Source organism: Pelodiscus sinensis, chromosome 2, assembly GCF_052426305.1.
Source record: "Pelodiscus sinensis isolate ZL-2025 chromosome 2, ASM5242630v1, whole genome shotgun sequence".
In the NCBI taxonomy this organism is placed as follows: Eukaryota; Metazoa; Chordata; order Testudines; family Trionychidae; genus Pelodiscus; species Pelodiscus sinensis.
In genome coordinates, this window is record NC_143053.1 from 202334284 (window position 1) to 202354185 (window position 19902).

Genomic DNA, 19902 nt, shown 5'->3' on the forward strand with positions numbered 1-19902 from the left:
TCCTCTTGAGACTCTCCCTTTCCCATTCTCCACAGTGCTGGTGTGGGGTTTTTGTTTGTCTCCCTCTTCTAGTTGTTGCTTAATAAAATAATTGTTTTGATTTGAAAGCAATCTTCATTCCATTGTCAGAAAGCAAAGAGGGCCCTGTGAAGCAACAGGAATTTTCTTATACCATCGCAGTACATAGTCCACACCAATCACCATCACCTCCTAAGTATCACCGGTGCTGAGCTCCTGAGCATAGTAACAAACGTTAGCGGCTTTCAGCTTCAAATTGCTACCTCAAGGCTCCCTGATCCTCATGGTCCACATTGCACCCCTCTAATAGCCCTGGGCTCTGGCTATTTAAATCTAGCCACCAAGCACTGAGCCTTAGCGGTCTAGCCATGAGTGAAGCTTTCACCCTTCTCTCCACAAATGTTATGGAGTGTACAGTGCATGTCACTATTCCTATGGTTACTGTCATCAGCCAGGTCCAGCCTCTCATGTAGGCAGCACCTAATGGCCAAAAGCACACTGAATAATCATTCTGCACTTGCTCATCCTGTTGTTGAGCTGCACCTTGCTGCTGTCAAGATTCCCCATCACAAGCCATTGCATGAAGGGATAGGCAGGGACTCCCAGGATCACAGTGGGCATTTTGACCTCCCCTACAGTGATTTTTCTGGTCTGTGAAGAGAGTCCCTGCTTGCAGCCTCCTGAATAGGCCAGTGTCCCAAAAGATACATGTATTTTGTACCTTTCCAGATCATCGTGCACTAATGTCCATGAAATGCCCATGATGAACCACAAGCACTTGGACAACAATAGAGAAATCTTCCTTCTGATAATGTACTCAGTGGCTAGATGGTCTGGTGCCAGAATTGGAATATGTGTGCCATCTATCTCCCTATCACAGTTAGGGAAGCCCATTGTGCAAAGCCATCTACAATGTCTTACACTTTGCCCAGAGTCACGGTCTCTTGGATGCAATTAGTTGCCCTGCATGCGTCTATCAATGCAAGTCCAGTGGTTGACTTTCCCACTCCAAACCTGCTTTTAGAGGTTTTGTGATGGTGCAAAACTGACCATTAGGATGTTTATATAGTGTATCTGAAGCAATTTCCCCATCCTTTGGGAAGTCAACAAACAGCACAGTCAGAGAGCACAAATGGTGTTTACTTTGGATTTTTAAAGTACATATTAAACTCTTGAGTGTTTGTGCATTGTCTTGGCTAACCTGAGAACATTTCATGCAAATATTCTCTCAGATTCTGAGAATAGTCAGCCTTTCTTACGGATTAAATTCACATTCAAAACATTATCACAGAGACGCCTATATCAAACTTTTGATAAAAAGATATAGAAGTGGTAATGTTAATCCAATAAAGAATTCAAAATAATTCTAAAAAAGCTCATAGTTCTGACTTTAAGTTCTGACTTTTTTAAGATTATCCGAGACCTATCTTTCACTAAATCTAGGCAATCCCAAATATCTATACAGGCAGTCCCCGGGTTACATGGATCCGACTTACATCGGATCCCTACTTACAAACGGGGTGAGGCAACCCCGCACTAGCTGCTTCCCCCCAGCAGACCAGGGAGACGCGAAGCTAGTGCCCCCCCCCCCCCAGCAGACCAGGGAGACGCGGAGCGGCTTTTCTCAGCAGACACCTCAGCTTGAGAATAAAGGACTGAGGGAAGTGAGGTATGGGAGAATAAAACTGAGCTCTGGAGAAATGTTTGGCTAGAGTTTCCCCTACAATATGTACCAGTTCCGACTTACATATAAATTCAACTTAAGAACAAACCTACAGTCCCTATCTTGTACATAACCCGGGGACTGCCTGTATATCTAAAATAAATAAGTGTGTGTGTGTGTGTGTGTGTGTGTGTGTGTGTGTGTGTGTCTTAATTATGCCCACTTAGGCTCCTGATCTTCCGCGTAGCACATAACTGCAGTGGATGGAATAATGTACTAAATTGTTCAAAAGAATGGTCTTTTTAGGCTGCTGTATTTTGGACATGTAGGACGACAAGAGTACCTCTACATTTTTTAAAAATCTGCATTGTTTCCCAACAGGATACCATTCAGCTAGCATGTTTGGTTTGTAGGGGCAATCTTGAGACAAATTTTATATTCAATAGCTCAGGTTTTATGGTAATTTATAGGCACAGCTACTGCTTTAAACATGTATTTTACATCAGTAGTCTCCAACATTTTTAAGCATGAGATCACTTTTTGAATTTAAGTGCAGTCAAAGATCTACCTCACACCCAAATACCCATGCCCCTTCTCCGAGGCCTCACTCCATCCGCCCTCCATCTCCCTCTTTCACAAGGCTGGGGCTGTGGGTTGGGGTGCAGACTCTGGTCTTGGATTAAGGGATCTGGAGTGTGAGAGGGGCTCTGAACTGAGCTTGGGGCAGACAGTTGGGGGCAGGAGAGATTCTAGGCGCAGGCTCTGGGAAGGTGTTGGGATGCAGGGGTGCTCAGAGCTAGGGCAGGGGCTTTGGGTGCTGGAGGGGGTTCATTACTGGGTAGGGTTTTGGGTTGTGGGCTCTGGCTGGACCCTGCTGACCTCAGGTGGCGCCTAGGTGGTGGTGCAGTGGGGCTAAGGCAGGCTCGTTCCTGCCCTGGCCCTGCACCACTCCCAAAAGCAACCAGCAAACTCCCTCCATCCCAAGCCCTGTTGTGTCCCCTGTCTACTCTGTGGAGATAGGATACATAGTGAGAAGGGGGGCACCCTGACATCAGCACCCTCCTCTCCATTCCCTGCCCAGCAAGCAGGAGACTCCTGAGGGGACAGCTGCAAGCAGAGGGCAGGAGGTGCGCAGCAGTGCGGGGTGAGGCAGCTAAAGTGCTGGCACTAGATAGCCTCTTGGCCGAACCAATCAGGATCACCTCTCAGAGGCTCCAAGATCTACCAGTAGATCCCAATCTACTGGTTGGTGACCACTGTTTTACATTAAGTCCAGATAAGTCTCCATAAGACATGCAAGCACCAATTCTGCCTGAAGGTGTTTATGCAGAAGTAAGATAATAGGTTGCCCATGTGTGTTGGGTAAATGATTGTTATCCAGAGATTTCATTATGTTAAATGGAGCATAGGAATTAAGTACCCATCCAAAACATCACTGAAATAGCATTTAAAATAAGCCCATTGAGCATATAGATTGAAGTCTAGACACCATGGGCCAAGTCCAAAAAGGTCCTTGGTTTCCTCAAGTCCACTTGACTTCTGTGGAAACTGAAGGGCCTCAACATTTGGGAGAATCAGGCCGTTTATAAGACCTAGCAGCCTCAGCTGAAGCTAGAGAATTTTTTTTCAAGTCTACTTATGTACATGTTTTCATTCAGCATTTCCAGTGGTAGTTGGAGGCTTGCTTCTGGTCTCAATCCAGTAGAGAAAAACAAGGTTTTGGCAATACCTTGTTTAGTGTACATAAATCTAGTGGGATGTGTGTGCGTGTATCTTTCAGATTCAGAATTTCCAGCTGAAACTGCCTTGATGCCTTGTCACTGTTGAGCATTTTGAAGTATGAGCACTTATCACCCTTCGTCCTGAATCATAAGCCATGTGATTCAGTACCATGGAACAACTTTTTACAGAATTTTAATGAAAACTTCCCACTAAATAATTTGTTATGGAACATAACTGGCTAAGAGTGCATATGTTATGTCTATATTAGTAGTATAAATCTATATTATAGGATTACCTGAGTAGTCCCGGCTGAGGGATTTTGCCAGACCAAGGGGAAGAATTTCTGGCCCTTCTGCCGCTGGCCCCATCCTACTTCCCAGTTGGACTTCTCAGCTTCGAGTCCCATCCTCTCCCTACAGCTCATCTGGACTGCATGCCAAGCTTCCTGCCCCCCTACCCTCTGAAGCATGGCAGCTTCCCAGCTCCTGGCCCTCCCAGGCAGTCCAGTTGAGCCACGTGCTGGGCCCTCCCCTCCCCTCCGTCTCCCCCTTGCCCCCCCCCCCCCGGCCCCTTGCAGCGCCCAGGGAATCTTTGATCCAGGATAGTGATAGAAATGTAGCCGTGTTAGTCTGGGGTAGCTGAAGCAAAATGCAGGACAATGTAGCACTTTAAAGACTAACAAGATGGTTTATTAGATGATGAGCTTTCGTGGGCCAGACCCACTTCCTCAGATCAAATAGTGGAAGAAAGTAGTCACAACCATATATACCAAAGGATACAATTAAAAAAAAATGAACACATATGAAAAGGACAAATCACATTGCAGAACAGGAGGGGGATGCGGGGGGGGGGGGGGAGGAAGGAAGGAAGGTAGGTAAGTGTCTGTGAATTGATGATATTAGAGGTAGGGAGAGTGGGATGTTTGTGAGTTAATGGTATTAGAGGTGACAATTGGGGAAGCTATCTTGGTAATGGGTAAGATAGTTTGAGTGTTTGTTCATTCCTTTTTGGAGAGTGTCGAATTTTAACATGAATGACAGTTCAGAGGATTCCCTTTCAAGTGCAGATGTAAAAAGGTCTTTGTAGCAGAATGCAGGTGGTTAAGTCATTGAGAGAGTGTCCTTTCTGGTTAAAATGGCAAGAAACTGTTTTTTCTTTGTGGTCTTGTCTGATATCTGTTTTGTGGGCATTAATCCTTTGGCGAAGTGTCTGAGATGTTTGTCCAATGTACGTAGCAGACGGAAACTTTCGGCACATGATAGCATAGATTATATTTCTGGATGCGCAGGAATATATGTTCTTGATCTTATAACTCACTTGGTTAGGTCCAATAATGGTATCAGCAGAATGAATATGTGGACAAAGCTGGCAACGGGGTTTGTTGCAAGGGAAGGTACCAGGGTTGGTATTAGTGTGGTATGTCCTGTGGTTGTTGGTAAGAATCATCTTGAGGTTAGGTGGTTGTCTATAGGAGACTATGGGTCTGTCTCCCAGAGCCTCTTTGAGTATGGTATCCTGTTCCAGTATAGGCTGTAGTTTATTGACAATGTGTTGGACAGGTTTAAGTTGGGGGTTGTAGGTGATAAGTGGTGTTCTATTGTTGGTTTTCTTGGGTCTGTCTTGTAGTAGATGGTTTCTAGGTATTCGTCTGGCTCTTTCAATTTGCTTTTTTATTTCTCTGGCTGGGTAGTTGAGGTTTATAAATGCTTGGTAGAGATCCTGAAGCTTCTGGTCTCTGTCAGTGGGATTAGAGCAGATGCGGTTGTATCAAAGGGCTTGGCTATAGACGATGGATAGTGTGGTGTGTTCTGGATGGGAGCTGGAAGCATGTAGGTAACTGTATGAGTCGGTGGGTTTTCTGTAGAGTGGTGTCTAATTTTCCATTGTTGATTTGTACTGTGGTGTCCAGGAAATGGATCTCTCGTGTAGAATGGTCCAGGCTGAGGTTGATGGTGCCAGACCAGAGCGTCCTGGTTTATAGAGGTGCAGCCTGTACATTCCCTCGCCTGAACTAAGGCACATGGCGGCGTCTTGTATTCTCAGAGCACGCTAATTGTGGTGTTAGGGGACTTAGCCTGCAAGAGCAAAACAACAAAACTGTGGCTCTGTTTTGTCCCCAAACCAATCTCGATGATTTAAGAGCAGAGAGAGGAGGAACTTGGTCACTGCGTATAGAAGCCACTGGTAAGAAGCTAGAGCTAGGCATTGATTTCTTAGATGCCCCTAAGCAAGGCGATAGGGTCAGGCTAGATGGCTGCAAGAGAGTAAGGGAAGGCAAGTATATTAACTCCAGATTAAATAGGTATTTTACCATGGTAAGCTAAAAAGGGCTAATCCAGAACAGTCTGGAGCTTGCCAGAATCCATTAGGGCAGACAGGCCAATTAAGACACAGGAAGTCACTCAGGGGTTTTCCAGAACCTATTAACACAGGCTGATCAGGATAGCTGGAGCCAATTAAGAACCTGCTGGTACTGATTTAAAAGATTCCCCTTCTGCCAGCTCACTGCGCACAATGAGGTGGGTGTAAGAAGGGGCTGTGGAGGTACACATGCTATCAGATATCAGGAGAAAAAGCCTGCAGTAAGGGAGGTGCTGGGAAAGGCTATGGGGAAGTGGCCCAGGGAATCGTGGCTGTCATGCAGCTGATTCTGGGGACATTAGAGAGTTGCTATCAGTGTCCCTGGTCTGGAAACCAGACTCGAGAGTGGGTCTGGGTTCCCCTGTTCCCCAGCACCGTATTTGTCATAAGAAAGCTGATCCAGACAGTGGGATGCACCTAAAGGAAAGACTAATTTTGGAAAAGGGTCTGTCCTGTCCTTGAACCACTTGGAAGGGCAGCAGAGACTGCAAAGTTTGGTCTCCTCTCTCTTCCCCATGCTGGCCAATGATGAGGGTGGCTAAATTTCCTGGCAAGTTTGTGCCCCCAGGGAAAGTGTCCAAACCAAAGTGGGGAAGGTTTTTGGGTTGGGGGGGCCCCTGACCCATAGAAAAACCAGTCAGACAGTAGACAAGTGAGAAGCAAAAAAGGAAAACCAAACCCACAATGATGTGGGCCCTGATCGAGAAGGAGAAAGATGCTCCCCACATTCTCCTCACACACCAGAGCCTGGGAGGCCCAGGCTAGTAGATTGTGTGGTCCAGCCCCCACAGTGGGCCAGTAGGAGGGCAGGAGCACCCATATAGGGCCCCTAATTCGGGGGGTGGGAGCCCTGAGCTTCAGGCCAGATCCAGGCAAACTGGGGGCTGGCCCCTGGGCCGTAGGTTCTCCACTTCTGGTCTAAACCAAGGGCTGTGTGGAATAGATGGACCAGGAAGGTATTCGGTTGGATTTTTACAAATGAAATCTCACTAAAACATTCAACAAGGTGAGCAAGATTCATTGAGCTCCAGTTGGGGGAGAAACCTGCAGAAATAACAGCCTTAGTAATAGGTCATAATATAAGCAGAGATCCATTAAAACCAACTGCCAGAGGATACAGCTTGAATGTGAGTCAGAAGCTGTTTTGCATACAGACTCTTGCCACTCAAAACAAATAGGCTACATCTACACTGGCCCCTTCTTAGGAAGGGGCATGCTAATTTTGAAAGTGGGAATAGGGAAATCAGCGGGGGATTTAAATAAACATGGCCGCCGCTTTTTTCCCGGCTTTGGGAAAAGCCGGAAAAAAGCGTCTAGACTGGCCCGATCCTCCGGAATAAAGCCCTATTCCAGAGGATCTCTTATTCCTACTTTGAAGAGGGAATAAAAGATCCTCCGGAATAGGGCTTTATTCCGGAGGATTGGGCCAGTCTAGACGTTTTTTCCGGCTTTTCCCAAAGCCGGAAAAAAAGCGTCGGCCATGTTTATTTAAATCCCGGGGGGATATTTAAATCCCCCGCGGATTTCCCTATTCCCACTTTCAAAATTAGCATGCCCCTTCCGAAGAAGGGGCCAATGTAGACGTAGCCATATTGAATATCATAGAGAGGGAAAACTCACAGAAGAGAGTACATTCAGCAGTGCAAATCAAACATACGGAAAAGCTCCATGGCTGGTTCATACCAAGTGCTCTAGCAGGCTAGGAATATGGGTGTTGGGCCAGGGAGGGTAAGAGGCATAACACTAGTAAAACAGATCAGGAATTCCAAGTGAAAACCTCTCTCAAACCACCATCATGATCTGTGTGTCATTCCTAATGGAAATATGGACTTGAAACAATCCTTACCACAGTTTGATTTGCTCAATAAAATATCCTTTGGGGGAATAGTGATAGAAATGTAGCCGTGTTAGTCTGGGGTAGCTGAAGCAAAATGCAGGACAATGTAGCACTTTAAAGACTAACAAGATGGTTTATTAGATGATGAGCTTTCGTGGGCCAGACCCACTTCCTCAGATCAAATAGTGGAAGAAAGTAGTCACAACCATATATACCAAAGGATACAATTAAAAAAAATGAACAAATATGAAAAGGACAAATCACATTGCAGAACAGGAGGGCAATGCGGGGGGGGGGGGGGGCGGGGAAGGAAGGAAGGAAGGTAAGTGTCTGTGAATTGATGATATTAGAGGTAGGGAGAGTGGGATGTTTGTGAGTTAATGGTATTAGAGGTGATAATTGGGGAAACTATCTTGGTAATGGGTGAGAGAGTTCAAATGTTTAAGTCCTTTTTGGAAAGTGTCGAATTTTAACATGAATGACAGTTCAGAGGATTCCCTCTCAAGTGCAGATGTAAAAAGGTCTTTGTAGCAGAATGCAGGTGGTTAAGTCATTGAGAGAGTGTCCTTTCTGGTTAAAATGGCAAGAAACTGTTTTCTCTTTGTGATCTTGTCTGATATCTGTTTTGTGGGCATTAATCCTTTGGCGAAGTGTCTGAGATGTTTGTTCAATGTACATAGCAGACGGGCACTTTCGGCACATGATAGCATAGATTACTTCAAGACAGACCCAAGAAAACCAACAATAGAACACCACTTGTCATCACCTACAACCCCCAACTTAAACCTGTCCAACACATTATCAATAAACTACAGCCTATATTGGAACAGGATACCATACTCAAAGAGGCTCTGGGAGACAGACCCATAGTCTCCTATAGACAACCACCTAACATCAAGATGATTCTTACCATCCACCACAGGACATACCACACTAATACCAACCCTGGTACCTTCCCTTGCAACAAACCCCGTTGCCAGCTTTGTCCACATATTCATTCTGCTGATACCATTATTGGACCTAACCAAGTGAGTTATAAGATCAAGAACACATATTCCTGCGCATCCAGAAATATAATCTATGCCCGTCTGCTATGTACATTGGACAACTTCAGAGCCTAGGCATGACACTAGGGTGACTTATTCTGTTTCTAATTGTGAATCTTCAGAGGTTTTTGGGAGGGAGGAGTGTGTGTGTGTGTGTGGGGGAGGGAGGGGGTTATTATTGCTTTTTAAAAAGTCTCTCATGCCATCTGATAATCCTGACTTCAGAACTTGTGAAATTTCCCTATTTCAAAATGGCCTCAATTTTCCTATCACTTTTAGCATGGCTGAAGTCAATATGCCCTCAGCTAAGATGGTCACTATACATGCAGGCTACGTCTACACTGGCCCCTTTTTCGAAAGGGGCATGCTAATTTTAAACTTCGGAATAGGGAAATCTGCGGGGGATTTAAATATCCCCCGCGGGATTTAAATAAAGATGTCCGCCGCTTTTTTCCGGCTTGGGGAAAAGCTGGAAAAAAGCGTCTAGACTGGCCCGATCCTCCGGAATAAAGCCCTATTCCGGAGGATCTCTTATTCGGTCTTAAAACAATCTTTTTGAGCTGAAGAGATGTTATTGAATAATTAAAACATAGCATTTGCTTGCAAGCCTCAGCCCAACTCCAGCACAGAGAAATCACCTTAGTCCCAAGTCACAAAGCTAATAGAGAGTTGCAATGTAATTGCAGAAGGAAAACATTTGATAGAGAGGTAAGGAAGCATGAAAAGAAGTTTGCAGAGAAAACAAATAATATGCCACAGTCAACAGAATGGCTTAATCTCTAGGGAATATGCAAAGTTTACATGAAACTAAAATCACAAAGTCACAGCATTCCCAGTTGAAAAAAAAATAGATTTGCTGGAAAACATGGGTCAGGTTTCAAAACCAAGCAGAAGAAACAAACTAGTGAAACATCTGTATTATTCTTATGTGCAATGAATAGTTGAAGATTAACAATATGCTTGCTAAGACCACATTTTTTTTCTGTTTGACTATATATTTATATCCATCATCTCTCTTTCTTGTGTGTTAGGTACAGAAAGAACTGGCTGCTGTCATTGCTCTGAAAGCAAGAAAGTCAGGTAAGTACAGACAATTGTGCCTTATTGGGACTTTTATAATATCATTGTCCTCCGTTATTTACTAAAGTATTTAATTCTTCATTGTAGACTTACTACAATTTAAGTTGAACAGTAAAAGTTCTGTTATCTGGCACTCAATTAACCTGAATTCTCAATTAACTGCCATTTCTGATATTTCCCAATACAAATTTTCAGTCTAGTAGCCGGGATTCATATACTGCCCAGTACACTGTGCAGTTACATATTCTGCTTTTATGCAAAAGGGACGGAAGACAAGGAAGTGAGCTGAAATCAGGGATTTTTATATACAAAAAAATGCAGCTTCCAGGGTGCAAATCCATCCCTAGGGTGGCGCGGGGACCAGGACAGCCCTCTGACTGTCCCAGGCCATGCCCCATCTCTTTCCATCCTGCTTATCTGCCTCCCCATTCCATTCTACCCCTTCCATCTAGGGTTGCCAGATGGTTGAAACAAAAATACCGAACCCCTCCCCCCCCCCCCCCAAAAAAAAAACCACCGGGAAAAAATTCTGTTGAAGGGGGAAAAAATGGGAGGGGAGACCAAAGTTGTTGGGGGGGGGGGGGGAAGACCTTCCCCTAGGTCTCTTGTGTTGGGGGCCGGGAGGCCGGGCACTGAGTCGTTTGTAGGGTTGTAGGGTTGCATTTTCACCTCCTGGCCGGGGAAAAATTCAGAAAATACCGGACATCCGAGGTGTCCAGTATTCTCTGAAATTTTTTTACTGGACAGGAGCCAAAAATACCGGACACCTGGCAACCCTACTTCCATCAGACCTCTTTCCTGATGCTGGCAGCAGTGGCTGCCCTGCCAAAGTTCCCTCTAAGCTGCCTGGCTTTGCAGCCATGCAGCTATTTTCTGAACCCTGATCAGAGGTTCAGAGCTTCCTGTGTCCCTGACTGGCGGGGGCAGGGTGTCTGTAAACAGCAGCTAAACCACATGTGAACTGAAGAGCTCCCAGAGATAAGCAGTTGAGATAAGGAGGCAATAAGGTGGGGGGGGAGGGGGAGGAAGGGAGAGAGTAAATAATTAGTTTAGGGGGAAAGGCAGAGGGGAGAGGAGAGTCCTGTCTGCCAGAGGAGAGAAAGGTGGGTGGGAGAGAAACAGAAGGAGGGGTGGGAGAGAAAGAGACAGGGGAGAGAGAAAAAGAGAGGTAGGGAGGCACAGATAGACAGACCCACCAACCAGAGCTGGCCCAAGGTACGGGAAAGCCGGGCTACCGCCTGGGGTGCCCCATTGTAGGAGGCGCCACGCGAGGTTGCTGGGCTGGGCGGGGGTGGCACCACACATGGTCCGCACGCCCGTGGTGGTGCCATGCATGCGCCGGGCGCCCAGGGGTGGGGCTGGGCATGCGTTGCACTCCCCGGGGTGGTGCTGCGCTCCCGGGGCGCGCGAATGGCTCGGGTCGGCCCTGCCACCAACCCAGCAGTCTCTTCAACCCTCCTGGGCTGGGAAGGGGGAGGTAAAGGGCTGACTGCATGGGGTAGGTGTGGGAAAGAGAGGGTGAGTGGATGCTGGAATCAGTGCAGTGAGGTGGAGGCAGGGGGCAGTTTGTTCGGGATGTCCTGACTGAAGTCCTCTCGTTTAGGCTGGGTTGGAGGGAGGGAAGGAAAGCTGTATGGGTGTGTGTGCTAGGAGGACATTTTCATGATTGCATTTCAAATTTTACAGCGGTGTTAATGACTTAAGAAAGAAAAAGATTCTTTTAACAGATTTTTTTGGAGTGTAGCAGCTATCTAAAACTCAGAACTTATTTTTTTTTAAATCCTGTGTTACTAATTAATGGTAAACTGTACTGCATTAAGGCCAGATCTTTACTATGTGGTAGAGTTCTGGCTCTTATGAGTCAGAAGTAGCAAGTACTGGGAGTGATGATAGTGTTGTAGCATGAAAACTTATTTGCAAGTTCTTTGAAACATGCATCTGTCTACAAACCCTGAAGCCATGTGTTAATTTGTTCTGGGGCTTCTACTCTTCCTTACTGTATCTTTATACACCACGTTTGTAGTCTCTAAGGGTACCTCACAGCAACTAGATATAGGTGTCTTGTTTTAATATATTTTCTTCCACACGTACGAACTGCTTAAAATATGCATGTGTGTGTGTGTGTGTCTTTTGTTTGTACTGGTGGTGCACATCCATACACTACCTCTGTATTGGTGTTGCACATAAGAAATTTCAGCCCGCACAAGAATAGAAAATGTTAGAGGAAACACTGATGGCGGCCCCGCCCTCACCCCACACTCACACTGCCACCACAGTGAAATGGAGCGATTCAGCTGGGACCCATGGGGAGCAGAGCAGGCTGGGTCTGAGTCACTCTACTTCCTGAATCTGAGTGCACGGGTGGGCCCAACTAACGATGTTAAAGACTAGTCGACTATCTGATAAGCATTTGCTTATCGAATAGTTTTTTCACTTGTTGATTAGTAGCTATGCACTGCCGCATTCCTCCTTTGAAATGTACAACAGCTGGATCTCTTGTACATTTCAAAGGAGGAATGTGGAACTCTGCATTCATCCTAGGGCCAGCAGGAAGTCCCGCTGACTCTGGGCTGCACGCGGGTGCCTGCGCAAGAGTCCCCAGTGGGGGCTCTTGTGCATTTCAAAGCTATGGAGCCCGGGATCAGCGGGAGACTCAGAGTCCCCAGCTGACCCGTGGTTCCCTGTGGTATTTCCCCCACGGCATTTCTCCCCACAGCTGCCCCTTTGAATCACACAGATGCATGGTTCAAAGGGACAGCCACCTCACAGCTTATCCGCAGATCAGTTATTCGCCGGCTGTCCCTTTAAATCATGCATCCGCACGATTCAAAGGGGCAGCTGCCAGGAGCCCTGGGGTTAGCTGCAGACTCCCCAGCTGATCCCAGGCTCCTGCGGCATTTCCCCAGAACCCAGGATCAACTGGCTTCTGGGGAAATGCGGCAGGAGCCTGAGTTCAGCTGGGGAGTCCCCAGCTGACCCCAGGCTGCACGCAGCTGCCCCTTTGAATCGCGCAGATGTGTGGCTCAAAGGGACAGCTGGTGAATAACGGATCTGCGAATCAGCTGTGAGGCAGCTGTCCCTTTGAACCATGCATCTGTGTGATTCAAAGGGGCAGCTGTGGGGAGAAATGCTGTGGGGGGAAATGCCACGGGGAGCCGAGGGCCAGCTGGGGACTCTGAGTCCCCGGCTCCATAGCTTTGAAATGCATAAGAGCTTTGAAATGCATCTGGGGACTCCCCAGCTGACCCCAGTCTCCCCGGGAAATGCCGCAGGAAATGCTGCTGGTGTGAGGGGAGGGGTGTAATTCAGTATCTCTAGTGTAGAGGCAGTTACAGCTGTAAAAAGGTGCTTTATACTGCAATAGTGTGACAGGATCCCAAGGTGAAGCCTTGGTTTCTGGGAGCACTGTGCTCCCTTAATTCTCTAGCCTGGGCTAGCTCACCAAGTGCTTAGCTAGTAATTCATTTTGTCAATAGTTTGGTTAATCCAGAATTGCAAGGTCAATTTGTCCTCTTGTAATTGAGCCATTGAAAATAATCATGCTGCTGTATTACCATATCGGTTTCCCCAATCCTAAACCAGCCGTGTAGGATCGATCATCAGCCTCATCGGCTGTCCAAACAGAATTTGAAATGGCTGTATTTTTGTTTTCACGCAGTTGCTACTACGGATAGCTGCCAGAATTAAAGGCAGCTTATTGGGCCAATTTTCCCCAGTATTTCTCACAATTTTCCATAGGGCTTCTTTAACAGTGCAGTTCATGTGCTCTACTTGCCTGGATGATTGAGGGCAATAAAGAGAGATGAAATTCTGTTTAATGCCTAAGGCTTGTAACAAGGTGGTAAACATTTCTCCTACAAATGCTCCTCCATTGTCTGAATCTATTATCTCGGGAGTTTCATACCGACAGATCACCTCAGCAAATAACTTTTTTGCAGATTCTGTTGTGGTGTTTCTTCTAGTGGGTAATGCCTCTACCCAGTCACAGAAGGCATCTATGATTACTAGTAAATACCGAAATCCCTCTTGGCTCTGTGGCAATTTGTCTATGTAATCAGTTTGGATTCTATGCCAGGGACCTATTCATCTTTGATGCATAAGGGATTGGTAATGCAGTGGCTGGCTTTATCCAATGCAATTTCGAACCCAAATTTTAACATCATTTTCCATGTGTTTCCACTCTCCTACCTCCCGTAAGAATATAAGAAAGGCCATACTGGGTCAGACCAAAGATCCATCTAGCCCAGTATCCTGTCTGCCGACCATGGCCAATGCCAGATGCCCCAGATGGAGGGATCACATCAGGTAATCCTCACGTGATCCCTCTTTGTCACTCATTTCCAGACAAACAGAGGCCAGGGACTCCATTCCTACTCATCCTGGCTAATAGCCATTGATGGGATCTATGCCTGAGGGTATCTTATACTCAGTCCTTTTTTTGTGATGGTACTGCCCGTCACCTCCAGACGCAGTACCGGCACCTCCAGTCAGAGCTTCCTGGAATGAACGGAGCATACCGGCACCTCTGTATGCAAATATCCGACAGTTGGCTGGGCCGCATGTCTTAAAGGGGGCCATGTTTTGTTATTTTTTTCTTAACAACTTTTTCCCTGGAGTACCGACACTTTTTTTTTTTAAAACAAAAAAAGCACTGCTTATACCAATTTTCTACAACCATTTGAGAGCAAGGGAAAGGCTCCTAAACCTCCCCGATTCTATGGCTGAGATGATAGATACCTAGAAACAATTTCTTTACTAGTCTCTCTTAGCACCGTTGCCCAGTGAGGAGGAAACAAGGACTCTAATCCTTCTTCCTAACCCCGGGATTCTGTAGCCAGGCATATGCACACCTGATAGATTGATCACTTTTCAATACTTTTCAAGGTTTATGATAATTTTTCTATACTTCCTTCATTACCCAGTAAGTGCTCCTGGTATCTTCTCCCTTTCACAATTCCCCACCAAAATGTTGTGCTTAGAAAACTGCACTGGATCTTTTTCACTGGGATAAGGCAAAACCATCACATTTATTGGTAATACAATTATTAGTCAACACAGTATCATATGCATATGATATATTGCACACTCGCACTCACACACATACAAGCACATTCTGTCTTGTTACTAACTAGTTGCTCCCCCTAACTTCACTGGCCAGGTGAGTTAGATAGGGAAAGGGAAGAACTAGGCTTCTGTGGATCAGTTCGATGTTGAGAAGACTTAATTATTCTTAGGGACTATAACGTTATACAAAGACTCAATACAAAGTTTCTATATAAAAAGTATATATGGAAAGACTTTGTACTAAGTTATAACATATGAAAAGGCTTAATATAGAGCTACACTGGTAATTCCCATAATGTGGTGTTTTCCAAAAATTAAAGGTGGCACAGGAGAGAGAGACTGAAGAGTTTGAAATAATTATTATTTGTCACAAGAACATAATGGTATCGTGTAAATCATCTGTGAACTATTATTTTAGTATTTACTTGTTAAACACAGACTATTAGCATTGTATAGGACACAAAAATCATCAGTTTCATACAGATTTTCATCTATCAATTTTCAAAACGAGGTAAAAGCATATTGGCTAACATAGATGACCTAAAAATCATGGACTGTGGAAAACTTGAGTGTGGAAAACTTGAGTGTATGTGCTTAGCCCCTGAAACATTTTAAATTTCTTTTGAATTTATAGCTCTTGAAAGCTATGGCACCTTGACAGCTGAAGATAGATGTAGTACCTGCAGTGTGAAATTAACCTAATTCATTTTGGCTTTTTTATGTAGCTGAAAGTCTGTGAGGACTGAAACTAATTATTCCACTTTATAGAACAAAATTGCAGCAGCATACAGTGGGGTGGGTAAGGTGTACATATTGCCCTGTGGAGAAATTGGAAAAAGTTTGAACACATGAGAAAACGTTAACTTGTGACCTTGATATTCTAAAACTTCACTGCCTTTTGTTTTTAAGGAGTTTTTCAGTGGATTTATTCAGTGGATTAATTTTTTTCTTAAGCCAGGACCTTATTTCACTCCACTTTTCAATTATTTTGGGTGTTCAGTTCTTAAATATCAGGGTCAAATTTAGAAGAGTGTTAGGAATGAGATAGGATTCTCATACAAATGTTCAGAGTAACATTCAACACCATTCCTGGAGAAATAATCTTTCAAAACAATGGTATAGGAGTGGGCCCCTTCCCCCTTAGGTACTGTTATCTTAAGCTCCCCTTCACCCATCTAGTGTTGCACTCTGACAGTTCTTGCTGAATAACAAACTAAAAGAATAGCAACATCTGTAGATCTTTTAAAAAACTTCACTGCATTGTAGCAAGTAAAAGATACAATTAAAACCACAACCAGCAATATTGTACTTTAAACGGTTGCATTTCCTGAAGTAAAGGGCAGCCATATTGACTTGTCTGAAATGGCCTTTTCAAATCACCACAGTTTGTTGTATAGTTGAGGGAGCATGTACAAGATTGACCCAAGCATCTTCATGATTTTGAAAAGGTCACGCACTGCAGCAGACCTCCCTCTGGTTCACAAAGTTTGGACGTGGCTCCCTTTAGTACCAAGGAATGCAGTTCTCTGTATTATTCAGGAAAGCTCACATGAAGTGGTCTTTCCTCTCAGGTTGCATCTCCATTATTCCAACCCTTGGCTGTGCTGTGAGCTCAAAGATCCACTAGGTAACATTAAATACACATGATAAATGTATTATACCTGAAACAACAAAGCTGCTCCTTTTTTTCCTCTATTTTACAATATGTAAAATATACACAATTTCTGTATATTAAAAATGTCATAGGAGAGCTCTAGTGAGTTTGGAGCAACCTTTTACACCATGGAAGAACTTTGTCCTGTTTTGTTTGATTTTATAAGGAATTTATGCATAAGAAATGAATAATACAACACAATTATCTGGATGACACGTGTTTTGTATATAGGGTCACAGATGTGGACAAAAGTGAGCTGCATCTCAGACTTCAAGGCTTCATGTTCCCCTCCCCCCCCCCCCCCCCCCGAAGTATTTTGTGTTAGGTATTTGTTTTATGGTCGGTTTTTTTTTTTTTTTTTAAAGCTTCAGAATTGGCCACAGCTGGAGATGGGGCATAGGATTGAAGTGTAACTGAGTATTCTTTCTCTAAGGTGTTTAATTGGCTGTTCTTGATCACATGCTCAGATTCAAACTGATCACTATATGTGGGGTTGGAAAGGAATTTGCCAGTTGAACCCAGTGAAGTGATCTTTTCATTTTCCTCTGCAATATGAGGTGTGGCTCACTTGCCAGGTTCATCTGGATCAGTTTCCTGCCATTGTATAGTCTTCAGATGCGGGTGCTCCTCAGTTCCTCATATTCTTTTCGTATGGCATATAATAGTTTAGTGTCCCGAGGCTTGTAATTTAGTTGTTTAGGTTAATGTGTGGGTGCTAGCTGCCCTTGGTGGCCTGTGATGGTTTGACTGTGAACTAAAAGATAGTCAATATCGAAAAAGAGGGTCTTGCATGTACTTTTAGTTGGCATTTGTCAATAGAATATTGAGAGGGGGACCCACAGAGACTTCTCCAAATACAGTAAAACTCCATCAGTCCGGCATCCAATGCTCCGGGACTTATGATGGTCCGGGACCATCAGGAACCTGGAAGTGCTGGGGCAGCTGGACAGGCTTCCCCCATTCAGCTGCTGCTGAAACTGACCAGCAGCTGAATCGGGTAAGCCGGGAGCAGAGCAGCTGGGGTGCTGCTGGGTTGGTCTCGTAGCGCTGCCCCTCGGGGCTGCGGGACCAATCCGGCAGCACCCCAGCTGCTCTTGGGGACGCCTGGGGCAGAGCAGCTGGAGTGCTGCCGGGTTGGTCCCGCAGCGCCAAAGGGCGGTGCTGCAGGACCAACCCGGCAGCACTCCAGCTGCTCTGCCCCAAACGTACCCGATTCAGCGGCTGATTCCAGGAAGCCCCAGGCAGAGCTGCTCTGCCTGGGGCTTCCTGGAATCAGCCGCTGATCTGTTTCAGCAGTGGCTGACTTGGGGACCCCTGGGGCAGAGCAGCTTGGGGTGCTGCCGGGTTGGTCCTGCAGCGCCGAGGGGCGGTGCTACAGGACCAATCTGGCATCACCCCAGCTGCTTTGCCCCAGGCCTCGGGATTCAGCTGCTGCTGAAACTGACCAGCAGTGTCAGTTTCACCAGCAGGCTGAATCCGGACACCTGGGGCAGAGCAGCTGGGGTCCTGCTGGGTTGGTCTCACAGCGCTGTCCTTTGGCACTGCGGGACCAACCCGGCACCACTCCAGCTGCTCTGCCCCAGGCGTCCCCAAGAGCAGTTGGGGTGCTGCCGGGTTGGTCCCACAGCCCTGAGGGGCAGCGCTACGGGACCAACCGGGCAGTACCCCAGGTGCTCTGTCCCAGGCGTCCCCAAGAGCAGCTGCAGTACTGCTGGGTTGGTGCCGTAGCGCCACCTCTCGGCGCTGCGAGACCAACCCGGCAGCACCCCAGCTGCTCTATTGCAGGCATCCCCGATTCAGCCGCTGCTGGTCAGTTTCAGCAGCAGCTCAATCAGTGGGCGGTGTGCAGTCCCAGCCTTCCCCATCACCAGCCTAAAAGCGCAATATGTCATCGTATGACACTCTGAACCACTATGAGCATCATATGGTTTACACCCAGCCTTCGTCAGCTCAAGAACGGGCCCAGCCTCCCCAACACTGTCTGAAGCATGGGGGGGAGGAGAAGAGTGGGCAGTGCACGGCCCCTGCCTTCTCCTGCCAGAGCACTGGGGAGAGGGACAGAGGGTGGCTGTCAGTCCCAGCCTATGGAGAGCTGGTGACATACCCCCAGCTTTAGCAGGGCTCAATCGCAGGCAGCCTTGGGGGGAGATGCATTGAAGGGGGTGAGGTCTGGAAAGGCATTCTCTGCCCCGCCTCTTACACCTGCCACCCGTGTAGACTCTTATATTTGTGCAAATCTTCTACTTGTGCATAAAGGAGCAATTTACACTCACTTTGCAGTGCAGTAAATAATTACACAAGGTGCAAGGCAATGGAGAATCAGACTTACAAATTCCAAGCATATCAGTAATTAGTCTCTATTACAAAGTAAGCAAAATGCAAAGCTTGTTTAGCAGAGGTATGTTTCTCAAATGAAGTCCTTGTAGAGCACAATCATATTCTGTGGAATTTGGGTAGTCAAATGGAACAAAACGTAAGTAATTCACCTCAGAAGTCAGCTGAGACTGGTCAGTCAGAAGGTATTGGTAAACAAAACTTAGATACACAATACATGTAATAATCATAATGAAGACATTTCTTCAATATGAATTCTAGAACATAATTTGGTATATGTGATATTACCATCCTGTTGAAATAACAATGATCATCTGATACCAATGTTTCTATGCTTAACAATTATTTGAACTGAGATATTGTCTCTGTTGAGGTCATTCAGTTCCAGTGGAGGGGAACTGAACACTAATGAACCTTTCTCTCCCTAATGTGGTGTCAGACCAAGTCTATATTTTTTAAATTGTCAGTGTGCTGTTTTACTGACATTGGTTTTGCTCTTTAGATTTCAGAGGCCTATCATAGTTATTATCTGCTGCTGCTTGATAAAACTCTGCAGAATGAGAGGAATATTATTGCTTTTTGGAGCAGTGGACGGGAAAGAGATCCTGTTTCCCATTTGAGATATGAGAAATGGTTTTGAGGAGTATGACCCTTGGGGACTATTTTCTTTGTGGAAACTAGACCACTATAATGAGTACCTTCTGTGCAAATTTAATATTAGTTCTACACCAAAGGTCAAACAAAAGTTAATGACCATTTGCACACAGGAGATATGAAATCAAGGCTACATTTCACAGTCTTGTCATCTTAAAACAAACAAAAGACTGGAGTAATTTATATTTAAATTGATTTAAATTACAAACTATAAATATCAAGAGCACCTTCAAACGCTGTTTAGGAAAAAAAGAAACATCTTTGTTATCAGTGTAGTTGTTCAATCTACAGTTTACAAACACATCTATCCTGTCTGATGCCTGCTGAGCATTCCTAGATACAAAGTTATCAAATGATGCTTTAAGCAGGATTCTTTCTTTCTTTTAATATTTTTTATGTATCTCTTTGGTTTTTTTAATTAGCTGATTTACTCAGTTGATTGCACAGCTGTCTGGGCAGCACTCTCCCA

The 19902-nt window shown here is 45.5% G+C and overlaps 1 protein-coding gene across 2 annotated transcripts in view; it reads left to right on the forward strand.

The window, feature by feature from the left end:
- The window catches only part of RAPGEF5 (Rap guanine nucleotide exchange factor 5), a 215368-nt gene that overhangs the window by 50635 nt on the left and 144831 nt on the right, over positions 1-19902 (forward strand). For both annotated transcript variants that reach the window (XM_075922221.2, XM_075922220.2), the window contains exon 7: positions 9679-9727. In XM_075922221.2, coding sequence (XP_075778336.2) covers positions 9679-9727 — 49 coding nt within the window. The remainder of the gene's footprint in view (positions 1-9678; positions 9728-19902) is intronic.